Below are 17,309 nucleotides of genomic sequence, written 5' to 3' on the forward strand. Positions count from 1 at the left end.
CTGTAACTATATTTTTTTTATATTTTGTCAGCTGTCGGTCACATTTATTAGTGAAATGAGAATTCTGTCCCAAATTTTCTCACCATAGGTAAAAATAGGACGTCAACTCGAAACCCAAACTCTATTGCTTGAGACCAAGATTCACCTTTAGGTTTAAGGGATTGCTTAGCTTTTTTTTCTGGTTGAGGAAACATTTTTACAAAGCAACACCACTAATAAGATACATCAACCTCCTCTTGAAAGTCTATTTTGAACCCTACTGTGGGGGAAAGGTATCAATGTTGGGTGCACTTTTACCTAAATCCTAGGAGCCCAGCCAAGCCTGACCAATGCAGTCATAATCTCTAACTACTTTGAATGTCTCTAATTTCTACAGTAGCTCAAATCCCTAGTTGTTTAAAACCAACACTGCATCCCAGTTAGGCTTGGAGTAGTTCATTACTAGTACAGTGGGGTGGATAAAAACAGCTTTGAACATGCACTTTGAATCTAATGTAGTCACTATCATCAGCCTCAGAAATACTACAGCAAAGAAACAGTTTAATCATTTGCTCCACAGTACAGCAAATGTTGTATGAAACATACATTTTAAGATGTTTGGCATCATCTTGGGACCATGATGTATAAATCAGGAGGCAGTCGACTGATGGCTCACTCTGTATTATGTCAACAGCATGAACATACCATATGCATTCGTTAATTTTCCACATGCAATGTCACATACTTTGAGTCACCCTTGTGGCTTTGAGCCCCACTATCACACTCTTAGCACAAGCTGTGCAGCGCGGGCCAGATCATTGCAGTGACACGCTATCATTTACACTTGGCCCCAGTCACACTTATGACGCTTGTTACAGGAAAATTTCACCAGCTCGCCTAATTGTGTTGGTACCAGATTTTAAATGAAGCCGATTTTGACTGTCTCACTGACAAACATGGCACAGTGGAGCATATTTTCCTATGTGCACTCTTTGGTTGACTGACCTCCAGTTCAGTTACCACATTAGGCAGTATTTCTACTCAGATATCAGCTATACCATTTTGATCCTAATGTATTAGGTTGCTTGAAATCTACAGGGAACAGAGTGCTTGTGACTTTGTGACAGAGGTCACTCATATCTCCATGAAGTGAATGCAAAATCTGTGGGCGTTTAGGGTGGAGAACTCATCGGTTAATGCTTTTGCAACAGATTGCACTTTTAACCTCTTTCCTGCTATTGCAAGTTTGTAAAATTTTGAAATTAGAATGGACTGACTCATCAAAAAGGTCATAATAAGTACCAGCATTTGCAGAAAGACATGCATCGGCACTTTTTTACCCTTAAAAATTTAATGTAAATAACCACTGTACCGAAATTATGTGAAATTGTGTCTTTAAATCATAAGGAATGTGATAATTATTTAAATAGTCTGTTCATACCTCTTACCTGTTATCTGTTTTTTGAATTTACATAGGACTGGAGACTTTTTTAAAAATAATTTATGTTTGTAAAGTTTAACTATTGGTGCTATTTGGCTATACAAATCAAGATTTTACTGTTAATATTTGAAATATTATATTTTAAAACTAACTACAATAAAGACCCATAATGAAAGAACTTAATATGAATGGAAGTGAAGATCGAAAGTTATATTAACAATTTATAATGTCCCATAAAGTCCTGACTTGAGTCGGTGAAGGGAGATAAAGATTAGGGTGTTGACAAGAAACTCAAGGGTTTGGAGCTCATAACCAAAGATAAATCAGAACAAACGTAAAAAAAGCTGTTTCTTAATTAGAATCATTTGATGGCTGTAATGCCAATAAGGATTCTTCCACTGACTGTTAATTTCATTCTATCATAAACCTGTAGTCGATTTAATGTTCAGGATTTGTCTCCTCCTCCTGGTTCAATACTTTTATCTGCAAAGTCTGAAACGGTCCCCTCCAGTTATGTCACTTCCGGCTGTTCTGCTAGGGGAGGTATTGTTAAGCAGAGCAGTAAGCATGGCAGTATTAGCACCTTTTATTTTAAAATATGAGTCTTTTTTTGTTGCAAAAGGTCTATTTCAGATATGTTACAATACAAAGAGTTCAAAATGTGTTTGGAGTGAAAGATGATCTTTAAGAAGTAACTTAAAGAAGCCCCAGCTGTCAGTTAACATGGAGGGACTTGTGACGCCAACCTAACAGGATACAGGAAGAAATGGGCACGGGTTGTACTGCCCATAGGGTAAATGCATATTAAGGGCAAGACCTTTAAGGAATAAGTACTGTCCTGTAATTTTTTTACTTAGTTGACATGCTAAGAGAAAGGGGCAGCACCAACACAGTGGGACATGGGGAGCAGAGTGTGAGAGGAGGGGCAGGGCCAGGCTCAAACTGACTTCTAAAACATGTCTAGTAACTCTAATTTTGCTTTTAAAGGGAAAAATTCTTTACCTCTTTATCAACACATTAAATGTGGCCATAGCCTGCAGAATTAGCTCAATTCTGCCTCCACATCACATAGTTTAATACTGTATGTTGTCCAGAAGAAGAGTAGCATACATGCACCTTGTTCAGGCTTTCTGCACACCCTTTTCACTAAGCTTTCGTGACAGCAGCGACTGGGTAATATTAAGGTGTGTTTGGGTGCTGGTCCACCAATTTGATTCCAGGTGGAGCTACTTAATCTGTAGTCTTTTGTCCCCATGTCAAAATGTATCCCTGGCATGGGCTTCAACTATGCAGCAACACAGAGCTCCCTGGTTAATTATCTACCAGCATGATTTTATGAGCTGATAGGCTGCCGGAGACAGACAAAGGCGTTAGTTTCTCTCAGACACTAAGGCCACATTTACATGTTTCTGCAAGCTCTCCACACTTAGGTGGAGAAAGTAGAATTAATGGGATTCATGAAGAATGCCTCCCTGCAAACAAAGGACCCACAACTGTGATAAATATGTTTCTCAATTAGTTTATACCATCAGTATGTAGTATGTCTGTCAGTAAAATACTAATGACCAACCTTGTCCCCTTTAGTTTCTCACTGAGATTAAGCTTTTTGTGTAAAACCAGTCCTAGGTGTTTGGCTTGTAATTAAATTACATTTGATTTATGGCTCTACCTGTGTGCTCTCCATTCAAGTTGTGGTTGAATATCCAAGTTTTTTTGTTTGTTTGTTTGTTTATTTTAATCAGAACAATTTTCCTCACCGGTTTTTCTTCTTCACTTGTTGTCTTTTGTGATTTTGACACTGTGGGGGTAGGAATTGTAAAAATTGTGTCCTAACTCGTCTTTCTGTGAAATCTACTATTGCCTCCTGTAGTAATAGTTGTCATTAAACCATAGGGAACTTTTGAAGTTATACTTTAAATGTTTGCTACAAACGATGATTGAGAACTCTGTAGAAAATGGTGTAAATTAAAAATATGTTTGAGCTCTGATAGCTGCAACTCTGATGTATTTCAGCAGACAGCAAAGTGTGTGCTTCACAGACCTTGAGCAGACAGTGGACAATAACATGCACTTCAAGTCTCTAGTAAATCCAGTGTCTTGTTACGTGTGTTGCTTTTTCTTCTGAAGGACTAAAGTTGTACATTTTCTTCTTATGAACATTTTCCTACCTTTTTTCTACGATTTTAAACATTTATGTTGTGTTAATCTTCTAAATCAGACCTGGGCATTTTAAGGCCCGCGGGCCAGATATGGCCCGTTGGGCATCCCTGTCCGGCCCGCGTCCCCCCAGTCAAAACAAAACACCGTATTTTCGTGTGCATGCGACACAGCTGTCTTTTATTTTGAAAGGGCTTGACGCACCGTTTAAGAATGCACGTACGTAAATGCTAACGCACAGCAACAGGTGATGCTAGCAGCCGAATACACGATCCCCACAAAATGTCATCTCACGGTAAAAAAAGAAAAGTTGATTCCGAATTCTGCATTTTTAACAAGGCATGGACAGCGAAATATTTCTTTATTTAAGTCAAAGGCAAGGCCGTGTGTTTAGTTTGTGGTGCGCAGGTGGCTGTGTTAAAGGAATATAATATCCACCGTCACTACGTGACCAAACACAGAAGAGATACAAGAACTTTTCAGAGAAAGAGCGCGTCACTGAGTCGTCTGTACTCGTAGCCAAGTTGCAAGCTCAACAAACACTTTTTACAAAACGCCTGGCATCTAGAGGAGCTGCAGTCAAGGCAAGTTTTGTCATATCCCACAAGATTGGTAGGAAGAGCAAACCTTTCTCTGACGGAGAGTATATTAAGCAGTGCTAATATGTCCTGAGAATAAAGACGCTTTTGAGAACATCTCCCTCTCCCGCCGCAAACGTAACGAGAAGGTTTGAGGACATCGCGACGAACCTGGTGCTGCAACTGAAAGACAGCGTGAATGATTTTGAGTACCGGTATTTTTCCCTGGCTTTGGATTAGAGCTGTGACATATGGGACACTGCCCAGCTGCTCATCTTCGCGCGGGATCAATGCAGAATTTAGCATCACGGAGGAGCTGGCAGGCATGCGGTCAATGAAAGGGACAACAACAGGGAGTGAGCTCTTAGTAGAGGTAAATGCGTGTCTGGAAAGCTTGGGTCTGAACTGGGACAAACTGATGGGCGTGACAACAGATGGGTGTCCAAATCTCACAGGAAAAAAAGTTGGTTTATTTAAGAGAATCCAGGACAAACTGGCAGAAAAGAACCCTGAGCAGAAATTAATTTTGTTTCATTGTATTATGCATCAAGAATTGTTGTGTTAAAAATGAATCATGTGGTTGATGTCGTAACTAAAACAGTTAATTTCATCAGAGCAAGGGCACTGACTCATAGACAGTTTGTTTCACTTTCAGAGGAAACTGAGACTGATCACCAGGACCTAAGCTACCATACAGCAGTCAGGTGGCTCAGTCTGGGAAAAGTGCTGAAAAGCTTCTGGGATCTGAGAGAGGAGATTCAGGAGTTCTCTGTGAGGAAGGGGCACGGCATCCCTCAGCTTGCAGAGACAGACTGGCTGGCAGATCTTGGTTTTACTGTTGATGTGACTGCTCAGATGAATGAACTAAATGTCAAACTGCAGACAAGGGTCTTTTTGTGTATGAAATGTACACAAAATGTGTTCATTTCATGATTTCGTCCAACGTGTCGTGGTGTCGCCATGTGTGTGTACCTCTTTAAGTTTCTGCTGTATTTAAAGTACTTTGTGGTACTTGTTTTCCCATTCATTTGCATCTGATTGGAGGTACTTTTGTGTTAGTCCTTCAAGTTGCAGCACTGCAGGTTTGTCAGGCTTTTTCCAACACTTAAAACCATTTATTGCTCATATATGCTGTTGATCAGTTGATTAATATAACACACCATTTCAATTGTGGAGAGATTAAAAAGTTAAAAATAAATTCAGATGTGATGACGATATTTTTTTTAACTATTAATTTGTTAATTCTCACTTCAGCCAAACCACAAATTGTTAATTTTTATTAATATTTACTGAATATTCTTCTTAACAAAAGAATATGATTTAAATATTTTATTACAACAAGAGGTATGAGAAAATGAATAATGAGTCAAGATTAAATTTGAGTCATTGCTGGATCGGCCCTCCAACATATTTCAGATTTTTCATGCGGCCCCCTGAAGAAATTAATTGCCCACCCCTGTTCTAAATCAATGATTATCCAAGGAAGCAGAAAGAAAGCCGCTTCTTTTTAAAGCTCTTGTAGTTTCAATGACATAACTCTATTGACTTGTTTTGAAATAGCACTCTACACAGATTGCTAACATTTCTCTTAAGATTAGTATAATTGTCTTTGTTGGTAAAACAATATAGATTTGAACAGCAAAAAGAAAATATAAATATTGTTTAAACTTGATTGATTACTCCTGTTTGATGAGTCAAGAAATCTATTTAGGTAGTTATCTCTACCTTGTCATCGTTGATGATCCGTTATTGTTATTTCACGATTCTCTTGTGGCCTTGAAGCAGCTGTGCAGGAATAAGAGTGTCCAGCATATGTACAGCAGCACTCAAAGCTGCTCGCCTTGAAGCTGGACATGTCCTCACACAACAGCCCTGCTGTCAGTCAAGCTGCCCCATTACGCTAGGCATGACATTTAAAGTTGGGCGAAGAAGGCGGACAGAGTGCCCTCACCTCCTCCGTTTGAGCCCTGGAGAATGAGGCCTTGCATGTGCAGCGTTCGCTGATGAGCATGTTTGTATGTGTGTGTTTGTTGTGACTTTGGCCAGACTTGGTCCGGCATAAGGACAGCTGTCACATTTCCAACCTGTCACAAACGACACTGAGGAGATGCCAGAGGCTGGGACATCGAAGGCACAAGGACAGGCACAGGGAAGGGAGCCTGTGTGTGTGTGTGTGCGGGTGTGCGTGGGGGTGTGTTTGTGTGCATTCATGTGCTTAAAGATTAAAGGAGGATGTTGGGTGGTGGACACGTGAAGAGGGTTGACTGGGAGGCTTCCTCCGTCTTCTGCGTCCATGTACGTCCTTCTCGATTCCTCTCTTGAAGACAGTCCTTGAAGACTTGAGTCATCTTCTTGAGGGTACGTAGTAAATACTGCCTCGACATCGAAACATTAGCAGGATGCACTCCTCATTCATGCACGCCTCCATTTCAGTGCTCATTACTTACCAGTAATAAAGTCTCTTCATTAAAGTCCAGCCTGTAGCTTTTGCAGCAGAATCATTTTTTTTTTTTTTTGAACATCCCCTTTTGACTCAATCATCCTCAAGTGAATTTGCTACAAGGGGAGAAACGTTAATGGCCATTTGGGGTCCTTTTCTTTCATTAGAGTTTGTTTTTCTTTCCAAGTTTGAGTAGCGGTTTCAAGGCAAAGAGGCTGAAAGGTCAACATTAACATCCGGATTATTTTTCCACACGTCTCTTGTAAGTTTTGAGAGAAGAAAAGCATTAGAGGTTTTAAAATACATCTCAATAACCACTAAAATTCAACAGCATCCTTTCAGCACTCTGTATATTCCATAACCAAAACCAACTGTCAAGTAAATCATTTTAATTTCTCCTCTACACTTTAATTTACTTTAAAAGTGGTATTTAAGAAGTCATTCTGTCTTGGATCATTACATGTAGAGAAAGAACTCAAGAAACAAACATTTGAGTTTCTACAATACCTTGTATATTTCAGTGATTCTGATTTGTGATTCTTCAGCAATTCCTGATACAGCATTTAATGTCAGATTTTAAAAGTCTTTTAAGACTCATGTGGCTCCAGTTTCCTGCATTACTATCTGAACAGCTGCACTGTCTTGTCTGATTGTAGCAATTGGAAGCAGTTGACAACTGCTCATACAACTTACAAGTTCAAAAATCAGATGATCAAGATATTACATAGAAAGTGTCTGATAAAAACAAAACTTATGAATAAATAAGACTGCACTTGGAACATATAACTCTGATGGTGATACAAGAAGGTTTTTAGGTTTTTCTACCTAGACATTAGAAATTTCATTTATCTGGCTTATGAGTTTTCATAATTTCTGAAGTATACTGATAAGAGACTTACTTTTTGATTAGTCTCTTATTTGGATTGAATGCAGTGTCATAACTGGCACTCCATTCCACCTTTAGATGTTAGATGTGTTTGTGATAGCTGATTGTTTTTAGCTGAGAATCATTTGCTTATCAGTGGAGCTTTTTTCAGAAGTATTCAATAAGTATTCAACAGAGCATATTTTTGCCCAAAATTTGTATTTATGCTTAAAAAGCTGCAGAATATTAAATAAAAACACATAAAATAGCACTGAAATTCAGCTGTTAAATGCAGGAAGATTTAATAGTTGGTATTAGTTTTGTCCTCTCTTTTGTAGTAATTTTTTTCACTCACTTTATATAGTATCACGTGAGATTTTGAGTAGATCTTTAACAAAATTGTTTGAATTGCCCAGGGAAAAAGCACCATAATGCTTTTTGTTCTTCAATATTTCTCATTTTCTGTTTAGATATGTGCCGTACCAAAAAATAAACCTACAAGGAAAAGTTGTAAAAGTAGCTTATTCTGTATTGTCAGACTCCACTGAACAAGAACAACTATTTTTGTCTGCTTATTTCAGCTTTCTGGACAGCACATTAATTTAGAATGGCATCAGCTTAAAGTTTAAGGGTCTGCCTTTGGATTTGGTTTGTTTGTTTAGCTGATTCAATGTGACTTGTGACAGCTTTTCGCTGTCTTCTGGAAGAAGATAAGTCTGAATCACTCCACAAAGAGGCTCGCGCTTCATCAGCGCCTTCGGTCTGACCAAATCGAGGGGCAGCCCGCCGCTTCCCGTCCAGAGTCGTCCTGTGCCCGTTTCCTGGCCCTCTCACCTTCCTGTTGGTTCTTATCTATCTGTTTACTCTCTTTAAGTCCAAAGAAAGCATCTATTAAATCACCTCTGAAGATGAGACTGGACATGACAGCTACAAACTGGAGCAAACCAATGTTCTCCCAAAGCCCACTCCCTACCCCGGCCGCACTTTACCATGCCTGTTCCTATCTGTCCCATATTGTCAGCGAGAGAAGCCCCCAGCACTGCTGAGAGGCAGAGAGCAGTTCTTGTTTACTGATGCACACTGCTCTGATGTGAGCTGATTTCATCAGGCAACACTTTTGGATGCCGTCTTCCTCTGCCTCCCTCGTCTTCTGTCTGTAGTCTCTAATGTATCAGCTGTGATGGGGCAGGCTGCATGGCACTCAGCAGAGCTTAAATATCTGGATATTCTCTTTTTTTTTCTCTACAAATCATTCTGCTAATTAATGCGTTTTTTCATTCCACATCCCTTTCACTTGGGGCTCCAACTATTCTTATTGATTTTATCCCCATTTAGTTAATTATCCTTTTCTTTGATTAAACAATCATCAAATTAACTGTTACAAAATTACTTCCAGCCTAGTTCAGGAGGAAATGTTGGGATCAGCAGACCAAAGCGTGTGATTAGTTAATAGTCTTCACAGCAAACTGGTTGCATTGTGGCTCTGTCCATCGTGTATGGTGGTTAGATTTCCTCTCACCAAGGCAAGCAACGATTATAACAAATGGATGAGTTCAAACCATCTGTAAGACATTTGATTAACGCTGAAGAGCCTCTGATGGTAGAGGGAGGCCAGAATAGTACTTGATGTGGAATTGCCCTAATAGCAGTAGCCATGCTTCAGGAAAAACATCACAGAAGTAGAAATTACAACCTCAGAGAGACAGATGATGTTCACAGGGAGCAGCTCCGGGTGGCTTCTGCATCCATCTTACAGCCGATTTGATTTGTACTCGCAGTCATGAACTCGGGCTTATGGTGCAGCTGTTGAAGCTAATGCTGCATGAAGCAAAGCAGATGTTTCCACTGGTGTCTTTCCTGTTCATTTTTGTTTTGACCATATGAACACACCCTATGCACACTTGTCCTCTTATTCCTGTTTTCACTGCTGGTTGCAGTTCACTGTATATTTCTTTTGAGCTAAGGGGTGATGGTGCTGAAAAGCAGCATAGCAACAGTGACAGCCTTAGTCCTTCCCTTGCATCTGCAAATTATGTATTCAGCTGTAAGTATAGGTCAAATGCATTTTAGCAACTGTCAGACCTCAGGACTCTTGGCACCTAATAAAGGAATGAAATGGGCTGTTTTCAGTCTTATTTACTCCACATCTATAAAAGAATCATCAATGAGAGAATACAGCTGTTCTGTAATACTTTCATGCTTTTATAGAAGCATTGGTGGAAAAGTAATGATTCTAGTGTGATGCACTTATTGTTGACACAATAATTACAAAATCTAGCTGATGCTTTGCACTTTAGCAATGAACATGTTTCTTTGATACGTTGTTATTGTTCTGGTTGAATTTTTTGACCTCATGTAGGCTGTGTTATTTGGCCACTGTGGCACCAGGGGTTGTTTTAGAACATAAGAACAATGCACTATTTTTAAAGCATGGTGATAATAGTGTCCTGCAGTGGGGCTGTTATTCTGCCTGTGTTCCTGGAGCAGTTCAGAAAGTAGATGGGATATAATAAAGTAGAACGACTAAATTCTTCTTAACCTCAAATCAACATCTAGACGGATAAACCAGACAAAGCAGCTGGAATACCATTCCAAACCAAACCCTTTCTGGCTGGTGCTTAAAAACTCAGTCTAGGCAAGAAACCAACCAGTTTGGACGAGCTTCACCAATCGTGCCAATACAAGTTCTGAAATATCTGGGCAGAATTAGACCAAAAGCTTGTTGATGATTACAAAAAGTATGTGGTTATGTTTGACATTGAACCAATTAGTGGGTTGCATGTCTATATATGAACCTGTGCAACCGTTTTGAATCAGACAAAATCCCAAATAGATATGATTTGATTTGTAAAGTTGTCAAACGCTCTTACTGCCCAGCACTGATGTTCACCAGGCCTTGTTTTTGTAACTCAAAATGTAATGTTCTGGTTCCAATTCTCAAAATAACATTACTAACCTCTCCTTGTTTTCCTAAGGACACAGCACTGGACCCAGGAGAGGATGTGGCTCTTCTCTCTGTGAGCTTTGAGGATGCTGAAGCTACCCAGGTTTTCCCAAAACTCTACCTCTCACCAAGCATTGAGCAGTGAGTACATTTATCCATCCCTCATTTATTTTTATTCAATTCTGTTGACAATTATCTAACTGTTAACACAGTTTAGTTATCTATCTGAACTAGTTGGTTTAAGATGATCATGCTACATGTTTTCTCTACTTCAAAAGCTGGTTAAGATAGAGGAAGTCTTATCCTCTGGTCCCTACCTGTGGTTGTCCTTTCTGTGCTTCTCACTCGTCAGTCCCTCTGGTTTTTAGAATCAAAGCTATGATGAACAAGTTTAAAATCTTGCATCATATTATGTCGCTAAGGATAATCTCACATGTTTATGCCTGAACTCATTAGTCACTTTTCCTAAAGACTATAAGTAAAAATGGGAAAACTGGATGGATGACACAGAGTCTGTGTCAACCAGAGATGACTTGATGTCTGCACAGATCTGGGTTGTAAAACATGTCTGTGTTTGCAGGTGGTGTTTTAATACTTTTATAAAAGCTGTTTGCCTGCTGCAGGTGTATCCAGAGTATTTTTCTTCTCTTGCTACATTTTGTGTGTGTTTGTGTGTATTTGTCTGTTCTCATTTTATTGCTTTTGTGTGGTAGTTGAGACAGATTTGTGTTTCTATACATGCATGAACAAGTGTTTTAATATCCCAAATGAGGGATATGCCTCCATTTTCTGGTTTTATCATGTTTGCATGCTTGCAGCAGTATTCCAGCTTGGCTTTGCTCTCAGCACAGTGTCCTTGTATGGGTAGATGTGTTTTGTGTGTTTGATAGAGAGAGCCAGGTATGGGCCCACTCTAACCTCAGGGCCTCATGGTCTGGCCGTCCATGCTTGGAATAATCTCAGACGGATGTTTATTTACAAGCACACGCCCCGTCACACCAGGTTAAGATGCTTCTTCTCCCACCACCACTGCTTCTTCTTACTCTCTGTCTTTCCCTCGGACTTTCATTCTTTTCTACATCCTTGTCTCCACAGTTTCCCTTATCCAAGTAATCTTCCTTTTATTTTTCCACACTTCTTTGATCTTTATGTTGCCAAACCTTTCCAAATACATTAAAAAAAAAAATTTATAATTTTTTTTTTTAAGTTGCATTCTGCAGCCTTAAGTCTACAGGTGCAAAATGGCAACACGCAGGCATGAAAGAGGTTCAAATTGGTGTGTAGTGAGATTAATCTACATTTTTCACAAATAGCTCAAGTTGTCTTCTATTTTTTGGATAATCCAAATTCTATCAAAAGTATTCACACTCCTTGAGCATTTTCACATTTTGTCAAGTTAAAACCCCAAACTTGAATGGATTTGTTGGAGTTTTATATAATAGACATATGGACTTCCCCTATCATTCTGTCTGTATTTAGAACCATTTCCTGCCGATGTTCTGAAGGTTTTCTCCAGGATTGTCCTATATTTTTGCTCCATCCATCTTTCCTTCAACTCTAATCAAATGTGTTATCATTGCTGAACAAAAGCATCCTCCCAGCATGTGTCACCATGGTGATTGTGTGTGTTCAGAGGTTGTTTTCTACCTCACATAGTATTTTTGCACAAAGGCCAAAACTTTCATTGCTTGTGGAAATTTTTTACCCCTTAATTGTCACCATAAGAACCCTCGCAAGTAAATGGGTCCATGTAAATGCGGGTGTAATCATTACAGCATATTCAAGATGCTGTTTGACCAACAAGTTTCCACAGGAAGAATGTTTAAAAATTTGTCTGTTTTGCAAAATTTATGACAGAGAAAAAGCAGGCATTGTCCATTTTTAAACACTTTCAAAAATGAAATGAATCCAAAGCTTTGATAAAACCACTAAAAGTGTTTTTTTTTTTGTTGTTGTTGTTTTTTTTTTCTTTTGCTCAATGTCCAGCATTCTGAGCTGGATATTTAGCTAATATTCCACTTGTAAAAATTGAACAGCTCTTTATTTTTAATGGAGGTAGAGTACACAGAAGAAGTGGCTTTACAGCGTTAAGGGCTCATGTACAGACGGAAGAGCATTTAGAGAAGCCAGAATTAAACTTATTAATTTGGTTTCACAGACTCAACATCAATGGCTATAGAACCAGGATGACAGGTTGATTCATGAGTGATATCATCTCTTACTGTGCTGACACAGTTTGCCCACTTTTAAATTATGTATTTTCCAAACATATAGAGGAAAATCAGTTCATAATTCAGTAGAGATTTAAGAATCTGAGGGAAGAAAGTATCTGACGCTCAAAGATCAACATTATTTTCAACAGACAGTTGATGTGAAATATTTACTCTCCTAAGTATGCAGAATTAGCTATTTTTTTTTATAAAGTAATTATTTATTCCAGTGAAGAGTTTCTAAACTGACTTCAACCATACTGTAACATATAAGTAAGATTATGGTACACTATACATAATTTTAAGCCACATTGTAACCACTTTGGCTCTTTGTTTAAGGTCATTATCCATTTGGAAGACCCATAACAAACAACCTCCCATCAGGAAGCTGCCACTCCCCTCCTTCACAGTTATTCTAAGTTTTCCTCTTTTTCCTCTAAATGTAACATTCAGCAAAATGGCCAAAACATTTCACTTTGGTTTCATCAGACCACAGGACATGTCTCTTAAGATGAAGGTCTTTGTAAAGTTTCTTCTGGAGTAATGACTTCCTCCTCGTTGAGAGGCCTTTCAGTCGGTACGGGAGACATTTCACTATGGATGATGATAATATCTTAGCAACTTTATCCAGCATCTTCAATGATCTTTGGCTTTTGTTCTGGCTAAATTTACACATGTTTGACCAAAATGTATTCATCTCAGAGACAGAAAACCTGTCTCCTTCCTGAGCAGTATGGTAATTGGACATTCCCATCATGTCTATACTTGCGTATAATTATTTGAACAGAGGAATGCTTTCAAGCATCTAGAATTTCTTCCCAAGGATGAACCAGACCTGTGCAGCTCCATAAATTCTCTTCTTGGTTTTTTGACTGATTTCTTTTGACTTTCCAATCATGTCAAACAAGATAGTCTGTGTTCCAGGTGTGAAGTCAAGACACATCCACAGGTGTGCTTTCAATTAACCTAAATGTGTATCCAAACAGACGTTTGGTTACACAACCAAACTTCTATAGCCAAGACATAATCATCTGGGGTCTCCTTCATTGTTTGTAGAGATAGTAATCATTATGTAGTTAAAACCTCTGATTTTGAAGACATTAATGAATAATTTATTGTGACATTTAACAAATAGAAATACATTTGGTAATTTTAACTAACCTAAGAAGAGACATTTGTTCTGATTTAATTAAAAATAGGTTTAAATAAATTTTAGTACAGCATCACCTTCATATGCATTTGAAACAGTAGCATTCAGAATTTATTTTGCAGTGAAACTAATAATATTATTTCCATGCTATGTTATGCAGATGCTTTGTCTGCACTGATGAAGATTGACTCACCTGAGCACAATGAATTATTGAAGTGGAAACAAGGCTATCTGACCTATTGTCTAAAGAACAAATCTTGTAATTGTTTTACCTTTTTGAGATCTACACTGCATATAGAGTATTTAAAGTTCATCACAAGAGGTTAAAAACATCAATAAATACAGAAAAAGATCAAATGAGGCAGTGACATCACTTGCAAAGGTTATTTACTCTGCCTGAGGCAGAGTAATAGTGCATCCACCCATTCATGTTTTTAGATACATGAATGCTCTTGGCAAAATACAATGGCAATGAAAAACAAAATCTAGCCTTATATTCCCCATACAGCATGTAACTATAGACGGTATCAATAGATGGTGCTTTATCTTCAGAGTTTATTTTCAAAATTTAAATAAGTCACCTTTAAAAGGGTAATGGGTCTTTTAATTAAGACCCATTATTTAGCATCCCATGCATGGCACTGATGTGGTATCATTGGTATCTATTATTTGATAGAGTAATCACCTGTATTTCTAGTGTTATTACTTAGGTGTTTCATTTCCAAAAAGTAACTACATTCAGTACTAGAACTTAAATTGAAAAGGTTTTACATATTCTTCTCATGTGCTTAAACTTAAAAATATGTTGTTGTTTTTTTTGTTTGTTTTTTTGGAAAGGTAACATTTACACTTCAATACAAGAAAAAAACATAAATGAGTCCCAAACACACACAGACACACACACAAAGCTGATTCTCCTCTTCATTAGGATGACATGAACAGGACCTTATCTGCATGCAGCAGCTAATTACACGGCACAAAAGGTCACCTACCTACTGACTTTCCCACATAATCTTCAATTATTTCAGGTCGCGGACATGCAGGAATAAACCCAAGTAACATTATGATGTCTCAGACATATGTGTCTGCCTTTGCTCCATATTTTTGACCAATTGATTTGCTTGGTTTTAAAAGGCGTAACACTGGTTAAATGGACATGTCGATTGATTAGGCTATCATGAAGAACCACATTAAAATGACAGAAAACGTATGCATATGGGCATTAGTGACCAGACTGACGGCGTTTCAGTGGCGTTGGAGTCTATACTCTGCCAGAATCATGCAGAGAGCAGACCGAGGGAGGCTGAAGGCGGAAGAGAGTGGGGAGCTATAAGGGGTGGTTGCCGGCGGAGCAGCGGGGGGTTGGATAAAGGAGGAGAGGAAACGAACCCTCTCAGAAACATCACAAAATGCAGGGGCTTAAGAGCGCTTCATTGAGCCAAGCTCCCATTTTCCAAACCCTCTCCTCCTGCTTAATGTTGCCGCTTTGTCTCGTGATATTTGCACATATGCATATCAAGGCTATCCATGAATATGCTCTGCTGCATGTTTTTGTGCACCTTTTTTGTCAGTTGTGTGGGAGTGTGTTAATTCATGACCCAGGGCAAAAAAGAAGTCTTATTCACCGTTGTTTGAAGACCGCAACGTATTTGTGAGTTTTAGCATCAGCGTTGCATCCATCGAGGGCACTTCTTTATTTAGCATGCAGATACTTGTATTTATGCAGATGTGTAACCCTGTTAGCTTCCCTCCGCGTCCCCTCTGACCCTTGTTAGTCTTTGCTCCTGTGTAGCTGCCCATTATCTCTGCATTGGCTCCACTGAAGAGGAAAACTCATTTGCTGCAGCGCGCCTGCACACGTCTGTGTTTTTCTAGCAAAGCATTTGATCGACGTTCAAGAGGCTCGGCGTCGATTCCAGTTATCACAAATGTTCACAGTATCTCATGACGCCAAGAGGGAGAAAAAAAATTACATCAAAACAGATTTGGAAAATGTTTAAATCAATCCGCATTTCCATCAAGTTGTGACTGTAACAAGTGACAGATTCACAGACTGTCTCAGCGTTGGTGTTTGTGCAGGGTGTCATATCAGCTACATCTACTCGGCATTAAAATGTTCAGAGCTGCTTCGTTTTTGCAATTTTTCCGTCAAACTGTATTTGTGTACAGAATCTTCCAGATGTGTTTATGTCCCTTGAACCTTTTCACATTTTGTAACATTATAATCACAAACTGCGTTGTATTTTTGGGGAATAGACAAACATAATTTTGTCATAAAAGTGCATAATTTACAAAAATTTTTTGAATTAAAAAACTTCTAATGTGTCTCATGCTTTCCTATAGTCTATAGTTTGTATGATTGTATTGTTGAAGTTGGACTTTACTACCTCATGCTTTATTTAGACTTGAATAAGTAGGTTAACATACCTACCTCTGTCCTGTATGTATTGTAGACAAATTTAAAACACGCCACAGAAGCCCTGATCAGATCCTCAGCCATATCATTTTAGGTGACCCAGCCATAATTTCGGTTTGTCTGGCTATTGAACTATAAATTGTAGGACACATCCATTACATAAATCAAGCTTGTTTGTGGCTCTTAACAGTTCAGGTTTTTGTTCCCTTTGCAGAAGACTAAACTTTTATCTGTGATTGTTACAACAGAATCAAGCATGCTATACATGCGCAAGGAAATACATTTGGACTAACATTGTATGTACTGCTGATCAATAAGAGCAATGATGCAAACATAACAATAAAAAGTGAGATCAGAAATATCTACTTTATAAAAAAGCTTTATCATACTTGAGACTGAAAGTGAAATGTAATATAGATGGCAATGTTTACAATGTCTCAATTTATGTTTGTTTTTTAATTTTTCAAAGTAATCTCTCATCTCTTTCTAAAATGTTTTCTTTTTCGTTCTTCAAACTTGGGAATTTGCAACATACATATATGAAAAATATTCCAACATTATTTTTTCTTTAAGGATCTAGAAAATACTATCCAGTCGAGTTCTGTATGTTTATCCATCACTTAGCTTGATCTTTTTAAGTTTTTAACTCCTGTCTCCTCGGTCGTATGTCTCTCCACCCCCGTCCTCGCCCCTCTTGTTTTCGACATGCATTGCCACTCGTCTCCTCTCCCTCCGTCTTCCTCTATGCTTCCATCATTCTCTCTCTCCTCTGCTGATCCCTCTGGCTGATCCTCAAAGGGAAGCTGAGCGAGTGAGTGGGACTTAAAAGAGAGGAAAGCGCTGTGCTCTCACCAGCAAGGTCGTCCCTCGCTCGACTGAAACGCAGCGCAGAGGAAAAAAAACAGCATTCATTTTCTCTTCGCTTACACCTCTCTACGTTTTTTTCCTTCCATCACTCCTGAGTTGTTTGATATCTCACTTTTGCTGTCTTTCAGCAGGGGCTTGGATCTAAGTGCGCTGAACGCACACTAGTAAGCCCCCTGAGCTACAGTGTTATACCTCTATTCCTATTCCCTCTTCCTCTCTTTTTCCTGCTTCTTCTGCTGCTTTTCCTCCCTCTGTCTTCAAA

General features: G+C 38.7%; 1 protein-coding gene across 1 annotated transcript in view; it reads left to right on the top strand.

Moving 5' to 3' along the window:
• The window catches only part of babam2 (BRISC and BRCA1 A complex member 2), a 79,745-nt gene that overhangs the window by 46,082 nt on the left and 16,354 nt on the right, over positions 1-17,309 (top strand). Inside the window, exon 7 of the mRNA XM_044141884.1 lies at positions 10,436-10,545. Coding sequence (XP_043997819.1) covers positions 10,436-10,545 — 110 coding nt within the window. The remainder of the gene's footprint in view (positions 1-10,435; positions 10,546-17,309) is intronic.

This window comes from Gambusia affinis, linkage group LG16 (genome assembly GCF_019740435.1).
Source record: "Gambusia affinis linkage group LG16, SWU_Gaff_1.0, whole genome shotgun sequence".
Taxonomy (NCBI): domain Eukaryota; kingdom Metazoa; phylum Chordata; class Actinopteri; order Cyprinodontiformes; family Poeciliidae; genus Gambusia; species Gambusia affinis.